This window comes from Schistocerca americana, chromosome 3 (assembly GCF_021461395.2).
Source record: "Schistocerca americana isolate TAMUIC-IGC-003095 chromosome 3, iqSchAmer2.1, whole genome shotgun sequence".
Lineage (NCBI taxonomy): Eukaryota > Metazoa > Arthropoda > Insecta > Orthoptera > Acrididae > Schistocerca > Schistocerca americana.
The window spans coordinates 380,271,614-380,294,299 of NC_060121.1; the positions used below are offsets into that span (position 1 = coordinate 380,271,614).

The window sequence follows — 22,686 nt, forward strand, 5'->3', positions numbered from 1 at the left end:
AGCACTCTTCCTGTGACTCAGTAACCACCCAGTCCTTTGCGTGGCTCATATCCCTGCAATAGACCTAGCTGCAAGACCTGTCTCATACATCGTCCAACTACCACTTACTCCAGTTCTTCCGCAGGCATCGAACCCAGTGGTTGGCAAGTCATGGCTTGTGAGCCACAGGCAGCTCTTTGATCCCTTGAGTGTGGCTCTTCCACAAAATAGACAGTGCAAATTAACCTTCATGGTCCATAGACAGCAGTTGGTTTTTGAGCTGAGTGAGTCTATTTTGAAAAAGTGGCATTAAACAGGGGTGTAGATGACTGCTTGTGACAGTATCTACAAAAGTGTGAGTCGATTGGAGTGGGGGGAGGGAGGGGGACGGACTGTGCATGTGAGATTTTTAGTGTGGCAAAAATGACAGAAAATGAAGTTGAATGAGATTTGCACTCTGCAGCAGAGTGTGCACTGATATGAAACTTCCTGGCAGATTAAAACTTTGTGCCCGACCGAGACTCGAACTCGGGACCTTTGCCTTTCGCGGGCAAGTGCTCTACCATCTGAGCTACCGAAGCATGACTGTGAGTACCGGGCGTGAGTCGTGCTTCGGTAGCTCAGATGGTAGAGCACTTGCCCGCGAAAGGCAAAGGTCCCGAGTTCGAGTCTTGGTCGGGCGCACAGTTTTAATCTGCCAGGAAGTTTCATATCAGCACACACTCCGCTGCAGAGTGAAAATCTCATTCTGGAAACATCCCCCAGGCTGTGGCTAAGGCATGTCTCCGCAGTATCCTTTCTTTCGGGAGTGCTAGTTCTGCATGGTTCACAGGAGAGCTTCTGTAAAGTTTGGAAGGTAGGAGACGAGATACTGGCAGAAGTAAAGCTGTGAGTACCGGGCGTGAGTCGTGCTTCAGTAGCTCAGATGGTAGAGCACTTGCCCGCGAAAGGCAAAGGTCCCGAGTTGGAGTCTTGGTCGGGCACACAGTTTTAATCAGAAAATGAAGTAGTTGGGGTATCTATTCCATTGCAATGTGTGAAACAGTTTCTCATGATGTGTGGGAAAAAGCGTTCAATTTGGTGAAAGAAGAAGAAATTTATGTTTTAATGAACTAACAAACAGTTTGAAAGAAATTTAATATTAATTCTCAGTTGGAAGTACGTGAAACAGATGATCTAAATGACAAAGAAATATAAGCTTGTGCAGTTACATATAGTATTTTTCCTAGATATGACTGGATTTCTTATTTCCATTTTTACATACTTAGGTGATTTGTCTTTATCTTTAGGCAAGAGCTCTGAAACAAAGATAGTTTGCTCTTCTTTCCTTTTACTCATGCGAACTGTCACTTTCAAGCATAAAGTTTTCAAGAGTAAACTGAGAAGTTGTCTTATTACTGAGAACGTGATTTACCCAAAAGAGATGCAAAATTATTGTTCATCTTACTTTTTGGTAGCCCAGTAATTGTCATGACTTAATTTCTATCAATATAGAATACTGTTTTTATGTACTATAATAGGTTTTGTTCAGCCCGTCTCAGTTTTAACTAAGACTTACAAATATAAATACAGTTTATTAAGTTAATGTTAGGGAGCATTGTGGAATGAAAGAAGATGTAGTGTTGATTATTAAAAAGCTATTTTGAGATGGTTTGGACATAGAGACAGTATGAAGGAAAGGAGAGAGAGAGACGAAACAAGTATATAAGAAGAGTGTTGATGCAACAGTTCAAAGGGGTTGACCTGAGCCAATGTACTGTATTCATATTGAGGATGTTTTTAGCAAAGGCCAGCTTATAAATGCCTTAATTAAGTAAAAAATTATCTAACTACCCACATAGCTTAATTTTTTTTTAAAGAATTGTCCCTCTAAAGGTATTTAAATCTTTGGGCTGTTGATAGTTGGCTTTTCTGCCAAATGAGTTTGCCGACCATTGTTCTACCCCATCAAAGACAGGGCCACCTGTGAGAGCAGACATGTGATCTACCAACTAATCTGCAACCAATGTGCTGCTTTCTATGTGGCATTATATCTAATGTCCTGCCTGTCCACATGAGTGGTCACTGCCAAACTGTGGCCAACTGGTGGCTTGACCACCCATTTACTGAAAATGCTTCCCAACACAGTGTGCTTCACTTCAGTGACGGCTTCAGAGCTTGTGCCATCTGGAGTCTTCCTATCAACACTAACTTTTCTGAATGCTTCTATCCTTTCTTCTGATAACCTCTGGGCCTCACCTTTCATTAGCTTGTGTAATCCACCTACCTATCCCTTTTCCTACTCCCACTCCAGCACTACGCATTCCTTCTATCCCCTCCCCCCCTCCTTCCCCCCTCCAGGAAAGCCACCCAAGGCTGCACCTAGCAGCCCTGGCCTGTCCCCACCGCATCCCTGCAGCTCTCACAGACAACATGTTTCTGAGTGAGATGATGAAGTAGGGTACGAAAACAAGCAAATTTTTCTTCGTCAGCATTCAATATTTAAACAAAAAGAAAGTTAAAGGAATTATTAAGAAAAGTATAACGTGTGACTCAACATTCTTTGTTTAACCTTTCATTAGCTAGATGTTCAGCTGCCAGTGTAGTACTGAGCTGTACTGTTCAAAAATGAGATGTGCATTGTACTTTTAATGCTTGTAACACGTTGTTATTTTATGGTAGAGAGGGACTGTTGTTGAAAATTAAACATGAGACAAATTTGATTCTTGCATGCATTTTAAACTGCTTACAATTGGTTTACCATGCCACAGTGTCACTATGATTTGCTGCAAGCCACATTGAAACTCTTCTTTGAAGAAATACTTGGTCTCCTTAAAAAAGTCAGCAGATTCCTTTCTTGTAATGTGTTTCTTTCTAGATGTCATGTTCAGTTACATCATAGTACTACCAAATTTTTGTGGATTATAACATATTCAAGAAAATTCATTGTAATTCATCTGTAAATCTATTTTTAGGGGAGTCAGGACTGCTACTATTCCGGCTTGCGGAAAAGTTATAACCAGTATAGCAATTAAGGAGGTAAGTCCGTACTATAAGCAGTAATAAAAGTGTATTATGTTCTTAAAAGCCGAAGTCCCTTCCATAGCCCTTTAGAGAAAACTGGCCAAGCAGTCAGCACCACATGCTATCACATTTATATGTAATTCAGATGTATGTTGCCAGATGATAAACGTATTAAAAAAAGATACATTTCAATTGAGCATAACTTCTTTGGTTTATCGTAGAAATATTTGTGGGCACTGTAGAAATCCAATTTACGTTAATAAATTTGTTAAAATAGACCATAACCTGTTTGTACCTCTGAGTACTTAAGTGTTCACCTGAGTGTCACCATTACTTAATGCTCAGCATTATTTGCGGGATCCCAGGTAACCAAAGCAAACAAGACTTGCCATTGAATTTTCATGTAGGTAGGGAGAGAGCAGCATGAGAATTTCTGAGTGCGTTAAAAATGCTAATACACAGTAAGCAAAATAAAACTGTTACCAAAGCTCACCTAGAAATAAAACCTACAGAAAGTGAACACAGTAAAAATATCACCATTTGGAGAAAACCTGATACAATGTTAAAGATGATGTATTCATTTTTTATTGGGGGGGGGGGGGGGGGGGTGGTATGGCACAGAGAAGTGTGAATGTGTTAATAAATTATCAATATAATTTTGTTTGTTACTGCACCAGTCCAAAGGGAATATAAATGAAAATTGGAAAACAATTTTCAAGTGTAGAAATAAGAGCATAACTATAGAAAAAATTGCATCAAAACCCACACATGCTAGAAGAACTTTTCACTGGAGTTGTAGGCGAAGAGAGAGAATTTGATTTAAGACTAATGGACACATGTTTGTATACTTTTCAAGAGTTAAAATCATGTGTACTGATGACATAAAGTAGTTTCTTGCTACCCTAAGCACTATAGTCCCCTTATTGACTTTCAGTTTTGTTAATGTTCTACATAACATTGTAAATAGTCAACAAAAATAACAGTTTTTCCTTCTCATCCCATCCAGTGAGTCTCCCCTGACCTGGGTTTCTGGGTGACTTTTCTGAACTTTCCCATTTCCTAAACCTCACCAATAATTTTCCTTCACCTCTCTTCCTTCCCTTTCAACCCTTCTGTCGGAGGAAGGAGCCACTGGCTCCGAAAGCTCGCAAATTTAAATACCTTAATATGTGCAGTCTCCTGCTACTGCTTGGTGAGTTGACTTTTTATCCATCCAGTTACATTGTACCGAAAATAGTCGGTAGAGCTAGGAGGAGAGAGCAGTCACATGCAACAACATCCATAGTATGTACTTTGTACACAGGATTTACCATTCTTCCTTAAAGAAGTGAAAGTGTGTATTTGTCTGTGTTGAGTGGCAGTTGTGTACATTATTATATACTCTCTCGCCGCCCCCCCCCCCCCCCCCCCCCCCCCCTCCGTTTGTGTTTGTGTGTGTGTGTAAGATCACACTTTACTTTTTTTTTTTTTTTTTTTTTTTTTTTTTTGTAATAATGCCTCCAGTTCTGGCTAAAAGAACCAGAGCTATATTTTATTTCTCTTGTTTTTTATTTTGTGTGTTTTCATTTTATAAGTTTATGCCACTTAAAACATCCCAGTCGATATTTGGAGCTCTTGCTGTTGTCTACTTATTGTTACTCAATTAGGAGGCGACTACTTAGGTTAGTACATTTTTTTGTAATTTTATGTAGTTTTATGTAGGAGGAGTATGAACAATGTAGGAAAAAGACAGATGCTACTTACCATAAAGAAGATGTGTCAAGTTGTAGACAGGCACAATTCTTTTGGTTGCAGCCTTCATCGGTAAACCACACACACACACACACACACACACACACACACACACACACACACACACACACACGCTACCAACTCCAGCATCTCAGACCGGAATGCAGCATCACATGGGCTTGGGATGTGCAACCAGCAATCTGGAGGGGGTGGGGAATGGGAAGGGATAGCAGTGTATGAGTGGGTACAGAGATGAGCACTGTGTGGTGGACTGTGCAGAGACTAGACTGGCAACATGCGCAGCGTCAGGAGGTTGTTGGGCAGAGCACAACATGCAGCTGAATATAACACACTTGATTTCAGTGGCTGCTTCACTACCTGAGCCATCTAGATCTTTCCCTTCACCATCAGCTTTTCTGAACTGTATAGATGGGAGTTATCCTTACGACACATACTCTGCTCCTTCAATTATTCCAGACTCAACCTATGGTAACATACTGTCCCCATACTCTCCCCCCAACAGTTTCCATTCACTTTGTCCTACCATCTATGCCACATTCTCCTGCTCCTCTCCTTTTTTGCTCCTTTTTTTCTTGCCTCCCTGACCCACAACATCCTTACACTGTGTGTGTTGCCAGTCTCATCCCTGCACAGTCCACCAGACAGTATTCATGTCTCCCCCCACCCACACATTGCTGTCCCTTCCCCTTCTCCGCCCCCTCCAGATTGCTGCTTGTATCCCACGTGATGTAGCGTTCAGACCCGCGTATCTTTTAATTTTGCCTGTCTGCGACCTGACGTTTCTTCTTTACAGTAAGTAGCAATCTTTCTTTTACTACATTGTTGATATTCCTACCTGGAGTTTCCATTGTTTGATTTATGTAGGAGAAAATTGAAAGGTACTGTGCTTGTTTGGTGTGGACTTAAGGTGGATTGATTTCTGGGCAGATACAGCCAAAAAAAGTTTTGTTGACCATGGTTGACATGCATCAGCCTGCTGTTGTGGTGAAGAGCACCAGTGTCAAAAGCTGTATCATCTTTGATCCAACTGAAATCCCCTGGAAACTCCAATGGCTTTGTATTTTCTGATACACAGCATTGACCACTTTATCACTTGAGGATAAGGGGCAGATAGTGTGGGTACCTGTCTGAGTGGAAGTCAAATATGGGGACTGGCCACAAGGTTGCCCCCTTGCACCTTAGCAACAGGTACAAGGTGCTGGGATGCCTCATCTTTTTACTATGATGTCCGGACAAGCACAGAGAGCAGATGCGTTGGTCATAGGGAGCTCCTGTGTTAGATGGTTAATGGAGCCACTCCGAAAATTGTCACACAGGTTGGGAAAGAAGGCTGTTGTGTGTCACACTGGGTGCAACCTGCCGAAAATTGCAACTCGTGTCTGTACAAATGATGCTTGTTGCCTGAGTGCTGTGGCCATCCTTGGTTCCTGTAGATGGTTTGTTGAACTAATTGAAGAGAGCAAGCCTTGTTGACAGGGTGAAGTAGGGTCCACAGTTTCCACCATTCTGCCCTCAGTTTGAGCCTTTTAGTTGGACCTGTGAAGTAGTTATAAATCAGAAGCTGTGATGATTCTGTGATGAACGTGTATACATATTTCTCAACCACTGTTATCAGGAGGAGAACTGCATGTCTTCCTTCAGTAGGTCAGACATGTGCTAAACAAAGGAAGAATCTACATAGGTTGTAGAAAAGTTTTTCTCTTTTATGGCTTCATTACAGATCAGTAAGAGAAAATGTTGATGTGCTTTTAGTAAATTGCAGGTCTAGAGCTGTTAAAGAACTGACATGAAGACAACATCTTAGAACTAGTTATAAGTAACAGAAATGAACTTTTTGAAAGAGTTAACATAGAGGGGCAAATCAGAGACCATAAGGCAGTCATAGTATCAGTGGCTGCAGGTGTTACAAACAGTGCTAAGAAAGATAAGAAAATATTTTTGTTTAGAAAGAGTGACAGGAAACAAATTGCAGAGTATCTGAACAGTCAACATCAGATATTTATCTCTGGTAATGATGATGTGAAGCACAAATAGATAAACCAAAAACACTGTATGATGTGTATTACACTTGTATGTGATGAGCAGCTGGTAAAGATCAGCCATAGTTTTATTATAGGATGTCCAAGTTTGAAAGCCTGTCCGTGGGCAAACTCATCATGCATGAGGAGTCAGACAGCTGGGCTGTAGCCTTTGTGAGAAAATAAGGCCATCTATCAGGTACAGTATACAACATGCAATTGCTCAGTGTTGTATCAGAACAGCCTGTTATATTGTGTTATGAAGTTAACATGAAAGCAAAGAGAGCTGTTCCACAGATGTAAGTGAATTAACAACATTTTACCAACAAAAACTGTCTGAAGCCAAAATGAGCATAAGGAGAACAATGTGAGAAAGTTCATTGAATTCAAAAGTGATATTTTGTCAGTCAATCTGACCAAAACTCATTAGAAGCTTTAGTCTACTGTAGAGTAAGGAAGTGGATCGAACCCATCTATTCAGTCACCTAGAGCCCACATAGATTATGACGAAAGGCCAAAATATTGAATTTGGTCTCACATAATTGTTTTACTGCAGAAGACATGGTCCTTCCTTTCAAGTCTCACTAAGATGCTGAAATTACAGATATTAAGCTGAGTGACAGTGGAACAGAAAATCAACTACAACGGCACTGGAGGGGATATTGCATCAACTGAACTTGCTGGATGTCAGCTTCACTTCATAATGTAATGATGTTGTGGCACAAGACATCTTAATTTGAAAAAAGAAAGAGCACAGAACACTGAAAATATTTTTTGTGTATATTTTTTAAGTATAGGTTGTGTTGACAGAGTGGTCTGTAGCATAGCTGGAGGCTTAGTTTGGGTTGAAGGGTGCCAATTTGTTTGTGAGCCAGGGACCTTGATCAGGTTTGATTAATAGAAGAGATAGACAAGATACAATGAAGAAAGGCTTGTGTTATCATGGGTTTGTTAGTAAGCCGAGAGCTTAACAGAGGTAGTCAATAAATCCCATTGACAAATGCAAGAGAGGTGTTAGGGCTCTTGGAGAGATTTATTGTTCAAAATTCCACAACGTTGCAAAAAGTTTGTCAGAATGTTACTTTGTCCCACATATGTTGAATACAACTCGAGAGTACTTCGACAACACTCAGGTAGTTCATAGAAACACATGTCATGTGTGGAAAAATAGCTGCATGATACTGTTGCACGAGAGAGAATCTGTGAGTAAACAGGTTGTCTGTAACACACCATTGTGCCATCAGAGTGCCCTCAGTCTCTACAAGCCATGACCTGCAGTCATACCCGATGGCTCCCCAGACTGACACCAAGAGTAACACCGGAGACCCTTCCCCAGGTTGCCACCATGCTCATTGATGATGGTCATCTGGGGTAGTGCAGAGCCATGATTTGTCACCGAACAAAATGCATCACCGTTTCTCAGTAATCCTAGCATCCTGAACATGGCACCACTCTAAACACAGCCATTTGTGTTGTGGTGTTAACAGCAGCGCATGTATGGGATGGTAATTCCCTAGTTCAGCTGCTACTAGTCTCCAAGCAGTGGTGCAGAATTACACAGAAGGCTACAGGGAGTCCATTAGTTATTTTCCGATGACAGGTGCGGATGTGACATGATTGCAATGTGCTCTGTGCACTGTATGGTGATCCTCCCTTGTGATGGTCAGGTGTTTTTGATCAGAACCTTGATGATGACTATGCCTTCCTTCACGTTCCCATGCATTCCAACATTGGGCCATGTCATGACTGAACGAGATATTGCACAATTTGACTATCCAGTCAAGTTGATACCCTCAATGACACTCCTTTCAAACTACATCTGGTGCTGATAATTGCCATCCCACTTGAGTATATGGCATCTCCTTGTCTTTCACACCGTTCACTCAACATCTGAGCTGTTCATGCCCCTAATGTAATCTACCAGGCCTGATAACAACAGTAAACATGAACAACACTAATGCCGTCTGGTGGCCATTCTATCTGTCACAAGGAATTGCAACCCTAGTCTTGCGACAAATTCTTTAGTGTTCTGGCTGTTTCGGGACTTTTATTAGATTTTATTACTGGAAAAGAGAGAGAGAGAGAGAGAGAGAGAGATCTAATGAAGAGCGATATGCCTTATCAAAGGTTTGTTTAGTAAGCGTATGCACTAGTGCTCAATAAATTGTGTTGGCAAATTCGAGGAAGCTGTTGTGTATCTTGGAGAGGTTTACTGTTGAAATTTCAGAACGTTTCAGGAAGGGTTATATTACCTTTTCCCTCATGCATCTCAGGAAATGACCATAACCAGAAAATAAGAGAAATTGGAGCTCTTATGGAGGCTTACCAATAGCTATTCATCCCATGCACCATTTGGGAATGGAACAGACAAATACAGTCTGCATCACGCAGAAATGTGACTTGCACAATACAGATCTAGACAAAACCTAATGTAAATGTAGATGTAGACAGTAAAAGGTGATAATGCAAAGTTTTCCTGCAGAAGTGTAGGCAATATCTTGAACTGTCAGTCACACTTAAGCAATTCAAAATCTTCTGTGATTATAAGTTCGATTAGATTAGAATGGATTACATTGTGTTCATGGATGCATGGTGTGGAGATAATTCTGAATGAGGAATATATCAGAAAAAGAAAAACATGGTATAATTAATCTACACAAGAACTGATATCCTGAGATTCAATCTTTGTTGCACGTATTCGAAGTGAAGTACTGCTCAGGCGTATAGAATAAGTCATACATTACAAATGCATTTCATTTAAAAATTAATACTACACTTTTCATAAATGTGTAGATGTATATAAAATGAATTGCTAAAATACTTTAGACCATTACACCAAGCATTTTCAAAAGAAAAGAATTAACAATATATACCTATTCTGATCATATTAATCTACTTAAAACATGTAGAAGTTGAATATTAGACATACATTATTGTATGTGCTAGTAATAATGTTGCAGTCATCAGCCCTTTAACATCCTCTACTAAATTAAAGTGTCATCTTTATTTTTATGAAACCTGCTGCCCTTAGCTATATGTAACCCCATCTTTCCTGCATGCTTTTACCACCTTTCCAATAGTTTATCAACTCTGTCTTTTCTCATCTCTTGGAATACAGCAAAGTAGTTGCATTTCTGTCTACTATCCCTTTACCTGAGTGCTTTCCTGCCCACTTCCATTAAATTTTTGTTACCATTACCTCACTCCAATACGTTACATTTGTTTGTTTTCCTATATCTCATAGTAATTCCCAGCATACGTGTCTCTAATGCATCCTAAGCAGCCCAAAGTTTGTAGACAGTTTTTGCTTGAGAAGTCCATGGATCACTGCCAAGTCAAAACTGCTAATACAAGGTGATTGTAAATTTTCCATTTCATACTCATTGAAAGATTAGTGTTGAAAAGGCCCTATCTGATTTACCAAAACCCAGACCATTTTTACTGTTTTTTTCCTGACCACCAGGCATTGTCTTCAATGGCCCCAAGTATAACTCAACAACTGGTTGTATGACTTAGTGATTTGCACTATTTTACTTTTATTTTGTTTTAAACATTTTTGGAAGGTGGCTATTAGCAGTCATCAAGTAATGTATAAAACACATTTTTGACCATCAGCTGCTTTTATTTTAACCCCAAGTATTAACCAGTCTCAGTCATGGACCATCTTCACAGATAAGCCACCACATTACATTTGTCATTACTTAAATAATGTGTTGAGCATGTCTTGAATATCAGTATATGACACAGGACTTTTACAAGCAAACATACTAATACTAAGTGTACACAGAGCATATGACAATTATGTTATGTCAAATTTACTCTCAGCTCATCAGAGTATTTTTATCTGTGGATGAAGTCTTCATAGTGATCTTCAGTCCTTCTTTGTTTAATCATCATCTTGTTTCCTGTACTTGCTGTACAAGATATCTTTTATTCATAAGCCACAGGTGTGGGGAGCTTTTTAACCATTTTTTCTTGAATGGTAACAATACATGTACATATACTGTATATTTTTCTTTTTTTCCAGATCCATGCCAAGGTATATCTCCAGCTTCAGAGTATAATGGCAGATGCAGGAACAAGAGATAATCACAGTTCACTGATACAGCTTGTAAAAACAATGGGCTCCATTGTTACTGCATGTGAACCAGCATTTCGAGATGATGGTAAAGTGTTATATTCAGAATACATACAGTCAAGTAGTAGATTTGATGATGCATTTAGAAGGGGATAAATTTTCTTTAGCTGCTTTCCATGCAAGATAAAATTTCTATAATATTCTAAATGTGTTCAAGTATCATATATTACCTTGTAGTGATATTTCTGTTTCCATCTTTCTTTTATTTTAATGTAGTACAACAAGGAGGCATGTGTGGGTCACCTCATAGTTCTGAAGGGGGATGAACATAATTGTTGGTCATAAAAGGTAATTTAAACTTAGTAATGGAAGCTCCAGTTTGGAATAATATAAGGAAAAAGACACACTGATACTCACCATAAAGGTGACAAATTCCATTACAGAGAGGCACAACGAAAAGACAGTTACGAGGGGCGTTTGAAAAGTCTGTGAAAAGTCTGAGAGATGGCACCACTGGCACGTTTTGAGGTCATGTGTAGTGAGTAGCATCTTTGGAAAGAACACCCACCGAGTTGGAGCCATATTGGTCTACTTCTTTGTGTTTCTCATTCTTGTGAATCAAGGAAGTAGAGTGATTATCAAAAAATGGACGAAAAAGAATTTCGTGTGGTGATTAAATATTACCTTATGAAAGGCAAAACTCCTCAGGAGACTAAAGAGAAGCTTGATAAACATTACAGTGACTCTGCACCTTCGATTAGAACAGTTTACAAGTGGTTTCAAAATTTTTGGAATGGCCATATGGGCACAGGTGATGCTGAACATTCTGGATGCCCTGTGGAGGTTACAACTCCAGAAAACATCGATAAAATCCATGATATGGTGGTGGATGACAGAAGAGTTAAGGAGCGTGAGATTGCTAGTTCTGTGGGCATCTCGAATGAACAGGTAGATAATATTTTGTATAAACATTTGGACATGAGAAAGCTATCTGCAAGATGAGTTCAATGATAGCTCACGCTTGACCAAAAGTGGAATCCTATGAAGTGTTGCAAGAATGGTTTGCAGTTGTTCAGGAAGAATCCGCAACACTTTAAGTGTTGTTTCATCACTGTAGATGAAACATGGATACATTACTATACTCCTGAGACCAAACAACAATCAAAACAGTGGGTTACCAAGGGAGAATCTGCACCAAAAAAGGCAAAGACCATTCCTTCGGACAGTTATGGCTACTGTCTTTTGGGATTTGCAAGGGGTAATCCTCATCGACTATCTGGAAAAGGGTAAAACTATTACGGGTGCATATTATTCATCGTTATTGGTCCATTTGAAAACTGAGCTGCAAGGAAAACGCCATTGATTGGACCGCAAAAAAGTCCTTTTCCACCATGACAATGCACCAGCACAGACATCAGCAGTTATGGTTGCAAAATTAATGGAAATAGGATTCCAACTAGTTTCATATCCCCCGTATTCTCCAGACTTGGCTCTCTCGGACTACTATTTGTTCTAATAAACTATTTGGAGCAGTAATAAAAAATTTTAAAAATTTTTCTTTCAAAAATTCACAGTTGACATCAGAGCAGCTGAGAAGAGTGCTCCACCTACCATCTTCGAAGGTTGCCATGGGTCTGATGTTGGTCATGTGATATGACTGAAACTGGTCACCTATGTTCTTGAAGCATACGTGGTGTGATCAAGACTGAATTTTTGAAAGAAAAATTTTTACTATTTGTTCCCCAATTTGAAGAAATGGCTGGTGGGACAAAAGATTTTATTCAAACAAGGAGGTGATTGCCAGCAACTAGTAGCTATTTTGCAGACTTGAACGATTTCTATTATTTGGAAGGGATCAACAAATTAGAACAGCATTGGACGAAGTGTGTAAGTCTAAAAGGAGACTATGTTGAAAATAGTTTTTATTTTTGCATGGACTTTTCAAATGCCCCTTGTACATATTTAGCTATTGGCTGAAAAGGAAAACACATACACACACACACACACACACACACACACACACACACACACACACACACAGAGAGAGAGATATATATATATATATATATATATATATATATATATATATATATATATATATATATATATATATATATATAAAAAAACAAAGATGAGGTGACTTACCGAACAAAAGCGCTGGCAGGTCGATAGACACACAAACAAACACAAACATACACACAAAATTCAAGCTTTCGCAACAAACTGTTGCCTCATCAGGAAAGAGGGAAGGAGAGGGGAAGACGAAAGGAAGTGGGTTTTAAGGGAGAGGGTAAGGAGTCATTCCAATCCTGGGAGCGGAAAGGCTTACCTTAGGGGGGAAAAAAGGACAGGTATACACTCGCACACACGCACATATCCATCCACACATACAGACACAAGCAGACATTTTTAAAGACAAAGAGTTTGGGCAGAGATGTCAGTCGAGGCAGAAGTGTAGAGGCAAAGAAGTTGTTGAAAGACAGGTGAGGTATGAGTGGCGGCAACTTGAAATTAGCGGAGAGTGAGGCCTGGCGGATGACGAGAAGAGAGGATATACTGCAGGGCAAGTTTCCATCTCCGGAGTTCGGATAGGTTGGTGTTGGTGGGAAGTATCCAGATAACCCGGACGGTGTAACACTGTGCCAAGATGTGCTGGCTGTGCACCAAGGCACCTTCCAGGAATTTCTGACTTCCAGCCTTGCATCTCAATCCTTCTTAAAAAACCTTAATCCTACACCCAACATCACCACTGCTGAAGCCCAGGCTATCCGTGATCTGAAGGCTGACCGATCCATCGTCATTCTTCCGGCGGACAAGTGTTCCACGACCGTGGTACTTGATCGTCGGGAGTATGTGGCTGAGGGACTGCGTCAGCTTTCAGACAACACCACATACAAAGTTTGCCAAGGTAACCCCATTCCCGATGTCCAGGCGGAGCTTCAAGGAATCCTCCGAACCTTAGGCCCCCTGCAAAACCTTTCACCTGACTCCATCAACCTCCTGACCCCACCGACACCCCGCACCCCTACCTTCTACCTTCTTCCTAAAATCCACAAACCCAATCATCCTGGCCGCCCAATTGTAGCTGGTTACCAAGCCCCCACAGAACGTATCTCTGCCTACGTAGATCAACACCTTCAACCCATTACATGCAGTCTCCCATCCTTCATCAAGGACACCAACCACTTCCTTGAACGCCTGGAATCCTTACCCAATCTGTTACCCCCGGAAACCATCCTTGTAACCATTGATGCCACGTCCTTATACACAAATATTCCGCACGTCCAGGGCCTCGCTGCGATGGAGCATTTCCTTTCACGCCGATCACCTGCCACCCTACCTAAAACCTTTTTCCTCATCACCTTAGCCAGCTTCATCCTGACCCACAACTTCTTCACTTTTGAGGGCCAGACATACCAACAATTAAAGGGAACAGCCATGGGCACCAGGATGGCCCCCTCGTACGCCAACCTATTCATGGGTCGCTTAGAGGAAGCCTTCTTGGTTACCCAAGTCTGCCAACCCAAAGTTTGGTACAGATTTATTGATGACATCTTCATGATCTGGACTCACAGTGAAGAAGAACTCCAGAATTTCCTCTCCAACCTCAACTCCTTTGGTTCCATCAGTTTCACCTGGTCCTACTCCAAATCCCATGCCACTTTCCTTGACGTTGACCTCCACCTGTCCAATGGCCAACTTCACACGTCCATCCACATCAAACCCACCAACAAGCAACAGTACCTCCATTATGACAGCTGCCACCCATTCCACATCAAACGGTCCCTTCCCTACAGCCTAGGTCTTCGTGGCAAACGAATCTGCTCCAGTCCGGAATCCCTGAATCATTACACCAACAACCTGAAAACAGCTTTCGCATCCCGCAACTACCCTCCCGACCTGGTACAGAAGCAAATAACCAGAGCCACTTCCTCGTCCCCTCAAATCCAGAATCCCCCACAGAAGAACCACAAAAGTGCCCCACTTGTGACAGGGTACTTTCCGGGACTGGACCAGACTCTGAATGTGGCTCTCCAGCAGGGATACGACTTCCTCAAATCATGCCCTGAAATGAGATCCATCCTTCATGAAATCCTCCCCACTCCGCCAAGAGTGTCTTTCCGCCGTCCACCTAACCTTCGTAACCTGTTAGTTCATCCCTATGAAATCCTCAAACCACCTTCCCTACCCTCTGGCTCCTATCCTTGTAACCGCCCCCGATGCAAAACCTGTCCCATGCACCCTCCCACCACCACCTACTCCAGCCCTGTAACCCGGAAGGTGTACACGATCAGAGGCAGAGCCACGTGTGAAAGCACCCACGTGATTTACCAACTGACCTGCCTACACTGTGATGCATTCTATGTGGGAATGACCAGCAACAAACTGTCCATTCGCATGAATGGACACAGGCAGACAGTGTTTGTTGGTAATGAGGATCACCCTGTGGCTAAACATGCCTTGGTGCACAGCCAGCACATCTTGGCACAGTGTTACACCGTTCAGGTTATCTGGATACTTCCCACCAACACCAACCTATCCGAACTCCGGAGATGGAAACTTGCCCTTCAGTATATCCTCTCTTCTCGTCATCCGCCAGGCCTCAATCTCCGCTAATTTCAAGTTGCCGCCACTCATACCTCACCTGTCTTTCAACAACTTCTTTGCCTCTACACTTCTGCCTCGACTGACATCTCTGCCCAAACTCTTTGTCTTTAAAAATGTCTGCTTGTCTCTGTATGTGTGGATGGATATGTGCGTGTGTGCGAGTGTATACCTGTCCTTTTTTCCCACTAAGGTAAGTCTTTCCGCTCCCGGGATTGGGATGACTCCTTACCCTCCCCCTTAAAACCCACTTCCTTTCGTCTTCCCCTCTCCTTCCCTCTTTCCTGATGAGGCAACAGTTTGTTGCGAAAGCTTGAATTTTGTGTGTATGTTTGTGTTTGTTTGTGTGTCTATCGACCTGCCAGCGCTTTTGTTCGGTAAGTCACCTCATCTTTGTTTTTATATATAATTTTTCCCACGTGGAATGTTTCCTTCCATTATATATATATATAGAGAGGGAAACATTCCACGTGGGAAAAATTATATATAAAAACAAAGATGAGGTGACTTACCTTACGAAAGCACTGGCAGGTCGATAGAAACACAGACAGACACATACATACACACAAAATTCAAGCTTTCGCAACAAACTGTTGCCTCATCAGGAAAGAGGGAAGGAGAGGGAAAGACGAAAGGAAGTGGGTTTTAAGGGAGAGGGTAAGGAGTCATTCCAATCCCGGGAGCGGAAAGACTTACCTTAGGGGGAAAAAAGGACGGGTATACACTCGCGCGCGTGCGCACACACACACACACACACACACACACACACACATATCCATCCACACATATACAGACACAAGCAGACTCTGAATGTGGCTCTCCAGCAGGGATACGACTTCCTCAAATCCTGCCCCGAAATGAGATCCATCCTTCATGAAATCCTCCCCACTCCACCAAGAGTGTCTTTCCGTTGTCCACCTAACCTTCGTAACCTCTTCGTTCATCCCTATGAAATCCGCAAACCACCTTCCCTACCCTCTGGCTCCTACCCTTGTAACCACACCCGATGTAAAACCTGTACCATGCACCCTCCCCCCACCACCTACTCCAGTCCTGTAACGTGGAAGGTGTACACGATCAAAGGCAGAGCCACGTGTGAAAGCACCCACGTCATTTACCAACTGACCTGCCTACACTGTGACGCTTTCTATGTGGGAATGAGCAGCAACAAACTGTCCATTCGCATGAATGGACACAGGCAGACAGTGTTTGTTGGTAATGAGGATCGCCCTGTGGCTAAACATGCCTTGGTGCACGGCCAGCACATCTTGGCACAGTGTTACACTGTCCGGGTTATCTGGATACTTCCCACTAACACCAACCTATCCGAACTCCGGAGATGGGAACTTGCCCTTCAATATATCCTCTCTTCCCGTTATCCACCAGGCCTCAATCTCCGCTAATTTCAAGTTGCCACCACTCATACCTCACCTGTCATTCAATAACATCTTTGCCTCTGCACTTCCACCTTAACTGACATCTCTGCCCAAACTCTTTGTCTTTAAATATGTCTGCTTGTGTCTGATATGTGTGGATGGATATGTGTGTGTGTGTGCGAGTGTATACCTGTCCTTTTTTCCCCCTAAGGTAAGTCTTTTCGCTCCCTGGATTGGAATGACTCCTTACCCTCTCCCTTAAAACCCACATCCTTTCGTCTTTTCCTCTCCTTCCCTCTTTCCTGACGAAGCAGCTGTTGGTTGCGAAATCTTGAAATTTTGTGTGTGTGCTTGTTTTCTTTCTTTGTTTTTTATTATTTTTTTATTATTGTGTCTATCTACCAGCGCTTTACCATTTGGAAAGTCATGGAATCTTTGTTTTTAATATACACACACATTCATTCACACAAGGAAGCACACCTCGTGCATACATGACTGCCATGTCTGGCAGCTAGGACTGACATGCAGCTGTCATGTAGAACAGAAGCAGCAATCTGGAGGAGGCAATGAAGGGTAAGGGATAGCAGGTTACTGGTGGAAGGGTAAGGGATAGCAGGTTATGGGTTGGGGGGAGACAAGAGTGCTGTCTGGCAGAGCATGCAGAGACTAGTAGGAAGCGTCACAAGACTGCAACCGGTGCAGCATTGAGAGGCTGTGGGGAACGGTGGGGGGGGATGAGAATAACTAGGAGGTGGTAGGACAGGGGGGGTGAAACTGTTGAGTGGAGAATGTAGGGACAGTAGGTTACTGTAGGTTGAGGTCAGGATAACGAAACAGTCTCTGCTTCCAGAATTATCCCAGCCTCAACCTGCGGTAATGCACTGTCCCAACCCCCTCCACCCAACAGTTTCCACCCCCTCTGTCCTATCATTTCCTTCCTATTATTGTCCTCCCACACTCATTGTTTGCTGTCCTCTGCCAATGCACCCTCCCATCTTTCTCCTTCCCCACTCCTGTCCTTTTACACTGCCCGATGCCCCGTCTGTCCACCTCCCTGTCTTACAGTCGCCTGACACTGAATCTTTTGGCAGTCTTATGTACCCTGCATTGCCTTTCCCTTCCCCACCACCATCAGATTGCTGCATCCACTCTGTGTGACAGTTGCATTCCAGTCCAAGCTGCCAGAGATGGCAGTCAAGTGCGCACAGGTGTGCTTGCTTGTGTTAATGGATATTGTGTGTGTTTCCTTTTCGGAAGAAGGCTTCATTGTACATACAATACAAAAGGACTTAGTCATTAGACTGAATTCTGAGCTCAACATGATCTCTGGAATAAAGAAATTAGTGATATATCGCATTATCCAGTTTACATCTTGACCACACACGCAGTCATCTATTGTAATTTAACACAATGCAAATAAACACACTATACAGGGTATTTTTTTTAAATAGTGAGAACTATCCTACTGATAACAATGCTTCTCCTCATATGAAGGGGTCTGCAGAAAAGAGTGCTAACCCACTGAGCATATTCTATTTTATTTCATGTTATATGTTTGGTTAAAATCAAAGAGAACAACATAAATATGATTTTGGTTTTCCAATAAAACACTTGTGTCTGCTGCATGCAAAATTTTGGCAGTCCCTCTTATTCTTGGCATACCATGTCTGTCTCTGTGAAGAAAATCATCTTTCATTTTGTTATCGTCTCTTCTTGCAATCTCTTAACTATTTCATGCAAATCTTCGATTACCATAATTTCATAAGCTACTTGATATTCTGTAACAGTTTCCGTTAATGCGTCCCTAAATTTGATATGAATGCACTAGATTTCAGAGTTTCAAATTTTACTACGCCATTTATTACACCTGATTTGAACTTTTACCACTTCTACATGTCCAGCATTATCAGAAAAGTCAACTACATCATCAATATTACTTCACTGTTTGCATCATTATCATGTCCAGAATTAACAATTTCATTCAAATTCACTTCAGCATTATTCCAAATAAAACCATCAATACTATCGACAACACAATAACCAGCAACAACATCGTAATAAATAACTTGTAATTTTAACTGTATTTTGTGTTGGTGTTTGATGGCAGAACATAACATAATAATATGAAATAGGAAACACTTTCATTTTGTTATCATCTCTTCCTTGCAATTTCCTAACTATTTCATGCAAATCTTCCATTACCACAATCACTGATAAAATATCTTTTACCTGTGAAACTGTAGAATACTAACCTGTATTGACATATACTTTTATAACTGCTTTATTTAGTCTGTTATACTTAATCATATTATCTTGTTGCTGGCAGTATTTGCACACTTTAATTACTTCCAGTATGGAACATTCAGCTCTTAGCTTTTGCTCTGTTTTGTTGATATCATCCCTAATTTTGCCATTTAACCAGATTTAATCCATTGAATTACATTTGGTCTCATACTTCAGCTTGTTTTCAGTATCAGCTTAATATTTTCCAATGACTGGATGCTACTCATAAGTTCAACTTCCGGGTCTTCAATACTGTGTTTAATCACAACCAATTGACTATTCATTTTCACTGAAGCTTCGAGTACTGAAGTTATGATGTTCACTTTCATTTCACAGCTATCCATTGAGCCTACCCTGGTTCATTATTTCAAAATTTATAAACCCTGTTGACTTTCACAGTAGTATTTATTCATTTTTATGTTGTTGATAAACCCAAGACAAGACTCAGATACATGTTGCTACATGAGACAGTACATTTTTTCACTATTTTTACTTATTTTTAGTAATCCTGTTGCTTCTCACAAAACAAACGAAGCTGGAGCATTGCTATTACTTTGTGTGGCTGCCCACACTACTATCTGGTTCGTCGGTACCTAATGTGGACAGCTGCTGCTCGGTGGCACCACATAGACACACTGGCAGATTATCCATGCCACACTCACTGTAGTTTCTGATGTCTTTGACATTTTGTGATTTCACTTCGAAGGTTGCTTGGTATTTACAACACCCCTATGTGTACAACTATATCTACATCATTATTTTGTAATTCACATTTCAGTGTTCAGCAGACGATTCATAGAACCTCATTGACTATTTCTTGACCATTCCACTCTTGAAAAGCATGTGGAAAAAATGAACACAAAATCTTTTTGTGCAAGCTCTTGATTTCTCTTGTTTTATATTATAGTGGTTTCTCTGTATGTGGTGGGTGCCAGTAACATATTTTTGCATTGGGAAGAGAGAATTGGTGATTTAAATTTCTAGAAAAGATCTCTAAGATCTCTCTACAGTTAAAAACACCTTTGTTTTAAGTATTGCCGCCCTAACTCGTGTGTCATATCCATGAAAACCTCTCCCTTATTTTGCAACCTTACAAAACGAGCTGCCCTCTCTGAACTTTTTCGGTGTCCTCCATCAATCCTAGACGATAAGGATCCCATACTGCAAAACACTACTCCAGAAGAGGAAGGACAGTCTCTTTGGTAGATCTGTTGCATCTTCTAAGTGTTCTGCCAATAAAACACAATCTTTGATTCACCTTCCCCACAACAATTTCTATGTAATGTTCAAGTTTAAGTTGTTCAGAATTGCATTTCTAAGTATTTAGTTTGAATCAATATCTTTTAAATTTGTGTGATCATGTAACTAAAGTTGAATGGATTCTTTTAATATTCATATGGAGGGGACTCTCTTTTTTTTATTTTGTTGGGTCAGTTGTCACATTTCACATACAGACATCTTGCAAAATGACTTAGACAGTTCATTTTAATCTTCTGATATCTGTATTAGACACTAAATGCATGCCACATATGCAGAGAATCATAGATGGTTGCTTGGATTATTGCCTAAATAATTTATATTGATTAAGAATAGCATAGGGCCTACAAAACTTTATTGGGAAACCCCTAGACACCACTTCTGATTCACCAGCCATGTCACAAATTCATTTGCACAACTGAACAATATTTCATAGGCACACAATTTGATCAGAAGCTGCTTGTGAGGATCTGTGTCAAAAGCCTTCTGGAAATCTTGAAATATAGAATCAATTTGAAATCCCTGTCAGTAACATTAATTCCTTCTTGTGAATAAAGAGCCAGCAGTGTTTTGCAAGAATATTTCCTAGTCTATGCTGATTGTGTGTCAATAAATCATTTTCTTTGAGGTATTTCGTAATGTTCAAACACAGTACATGTTCCAAAATCTTGCTACGAATCGGCATCAGTTTATGGCTGTATGATTCAGCAGATTACTGTTATTTCCTTTCTTGTTTACCGACATGAGCTGTGCAGCTTTCCAGCCTTTAGTTATTGATCTTTCATTGTGTGAGTGGTTGTATATGATTGCTAAGAACGGAGTGTTTCATCAGTGTATTCTGAAAGGTGTAGAATCTGGACCAGTAGACTTGTCTGTATTAAGTGACTCAAGTTGCTCCACAACACAAGGGTATCTAGTTTTAAGTTACTCATATTGGCAGATGTTCTCGATTCAAATTCTAGAGTATTAACTGCACTTTCTTTGGTGATTGGAACACTGATCCAGTAACTTCCCTTTAGTGGCAACATCAATGATAACATTACCAATGATGTTGTACAATGAAAGTATTGATTGTGTCTTGCTGTTGATATACTTTACTTACCACCAGAATCTCTATCTTGAATTTTTCATCATCTGCATAAAGTTCTGATGTTGCTCATTACCTGAATCACTACTTCAGGGTTGCTTTTAATTTCGTTCACCAAATCTCAGACTAGGCCCCTATATTATGATATTCTCCTAGTTAAAAGTTATAAATGTATTAGAATACATGAAATATTCACAAATAAAGTTTGTCTAACACTCAATTGTCTGACACTCAACTCCTTTATTAACTGTCCAGCTGCAGGCAATTTTCCAATTTCTCTGTATAAAATCATGGACCAATTTTGTTGGACAATCAGAATAGTTATAAGGACTGTATTAAAGGAATGTTTTTTAAAAAACAAGAATGCAATTTAAAAGTGATTACAATTGATGTTTAACATACATAATGCAGGAATGCTAAAATCACACTCGCGCATGAACTGTCAAGCAATGACTGTTTGTTGCCATGGTTCAAACATGTATTGACTCACCTCTTATATTCACCATTGATAGAACTGGTTTCAACTCGGCTAAATTACCAATATTTTTCTTTTGTGTTTACAGTAATTTTGCCACAGTTAGCTGGAACCGCAGCTTTTGCTTCACAACTGTCAAACGCAACTCGTCGTGTGGACTTGGCTAAGGCCCTAATTGAAGCTTTTTCATCTGCAGTGTCTTGCCCATTGTCTAAACAGGCTATAAGTACAGCTTTATTACCGGGATTGAGGTATGTTACATAGTATTTATTATAAACTGTTAAGCAATACATATATACATAAGAACTGAATGAGTTTGTGTCTTGTGAATTCTAAGAAAGACAACATCAAATGTAGGAAAGAGGGTCTTTCTCTACTGTTAGTTACCTTTTCACTCATTCATTAAATTCGTCATGTTCAGTACATTCCATCATGAAATGGCATTATTAGAGGTAATGAACTAGTCAGTGCATACATTAACATAGCAAAACAGGTGGTAGGTATTAAATTAATAATTAACCATTGGCATGTTTTTTAAAAAACAAGAATGCAATTTAAAAGTTATTACAATTGATGTTTAACATACATAATGCAGGAATGCTAAAATCACACTGTCAAAGGTGATGCCTAGATATCTGTGGCCATAATAATTACCCCAGATATCTAGGCGTCACCTTTGACAGAACCCTAACATTCAAGGAACACCTACGTAATACAGCCGCAAAACTTAAAACTCGAAATAATATCATACAGAAGCTATGTGGGACCACGTG

General features: G+C 40.6%; 1 protein-coding gene across 2 annotated transcripts in view; it reads left to right on the top strand.

The window, feature by feature from the left end:
• The window catches only part of LOC124606086 (RAB11-binding protein RELCH homolog), a 134,266-nt gene that overhangs the window by 73,582 nt on the left and 37,998 nt on the right, over positions 1-22,686 (top strand). For both annotated transcript variants that reach the window (XM_047138051.1, XM_047138052.1), the window contains exons 16-18: positions 2,934-2,997; positions 10,780-10,918; positions 22,002-22,164. In XM_047138051.1, the coding sequence (XP_046994007.1) occupies positions 2,934-2,997; positions 10,780-10,918; positions 22,002-22,164 (366 nt within the window). The remainder of the gene's footprint in view (positions 1-2,933; positions 2,998-10,779; positions 10,919-22,001; positions 22,165-22,686) is intronic.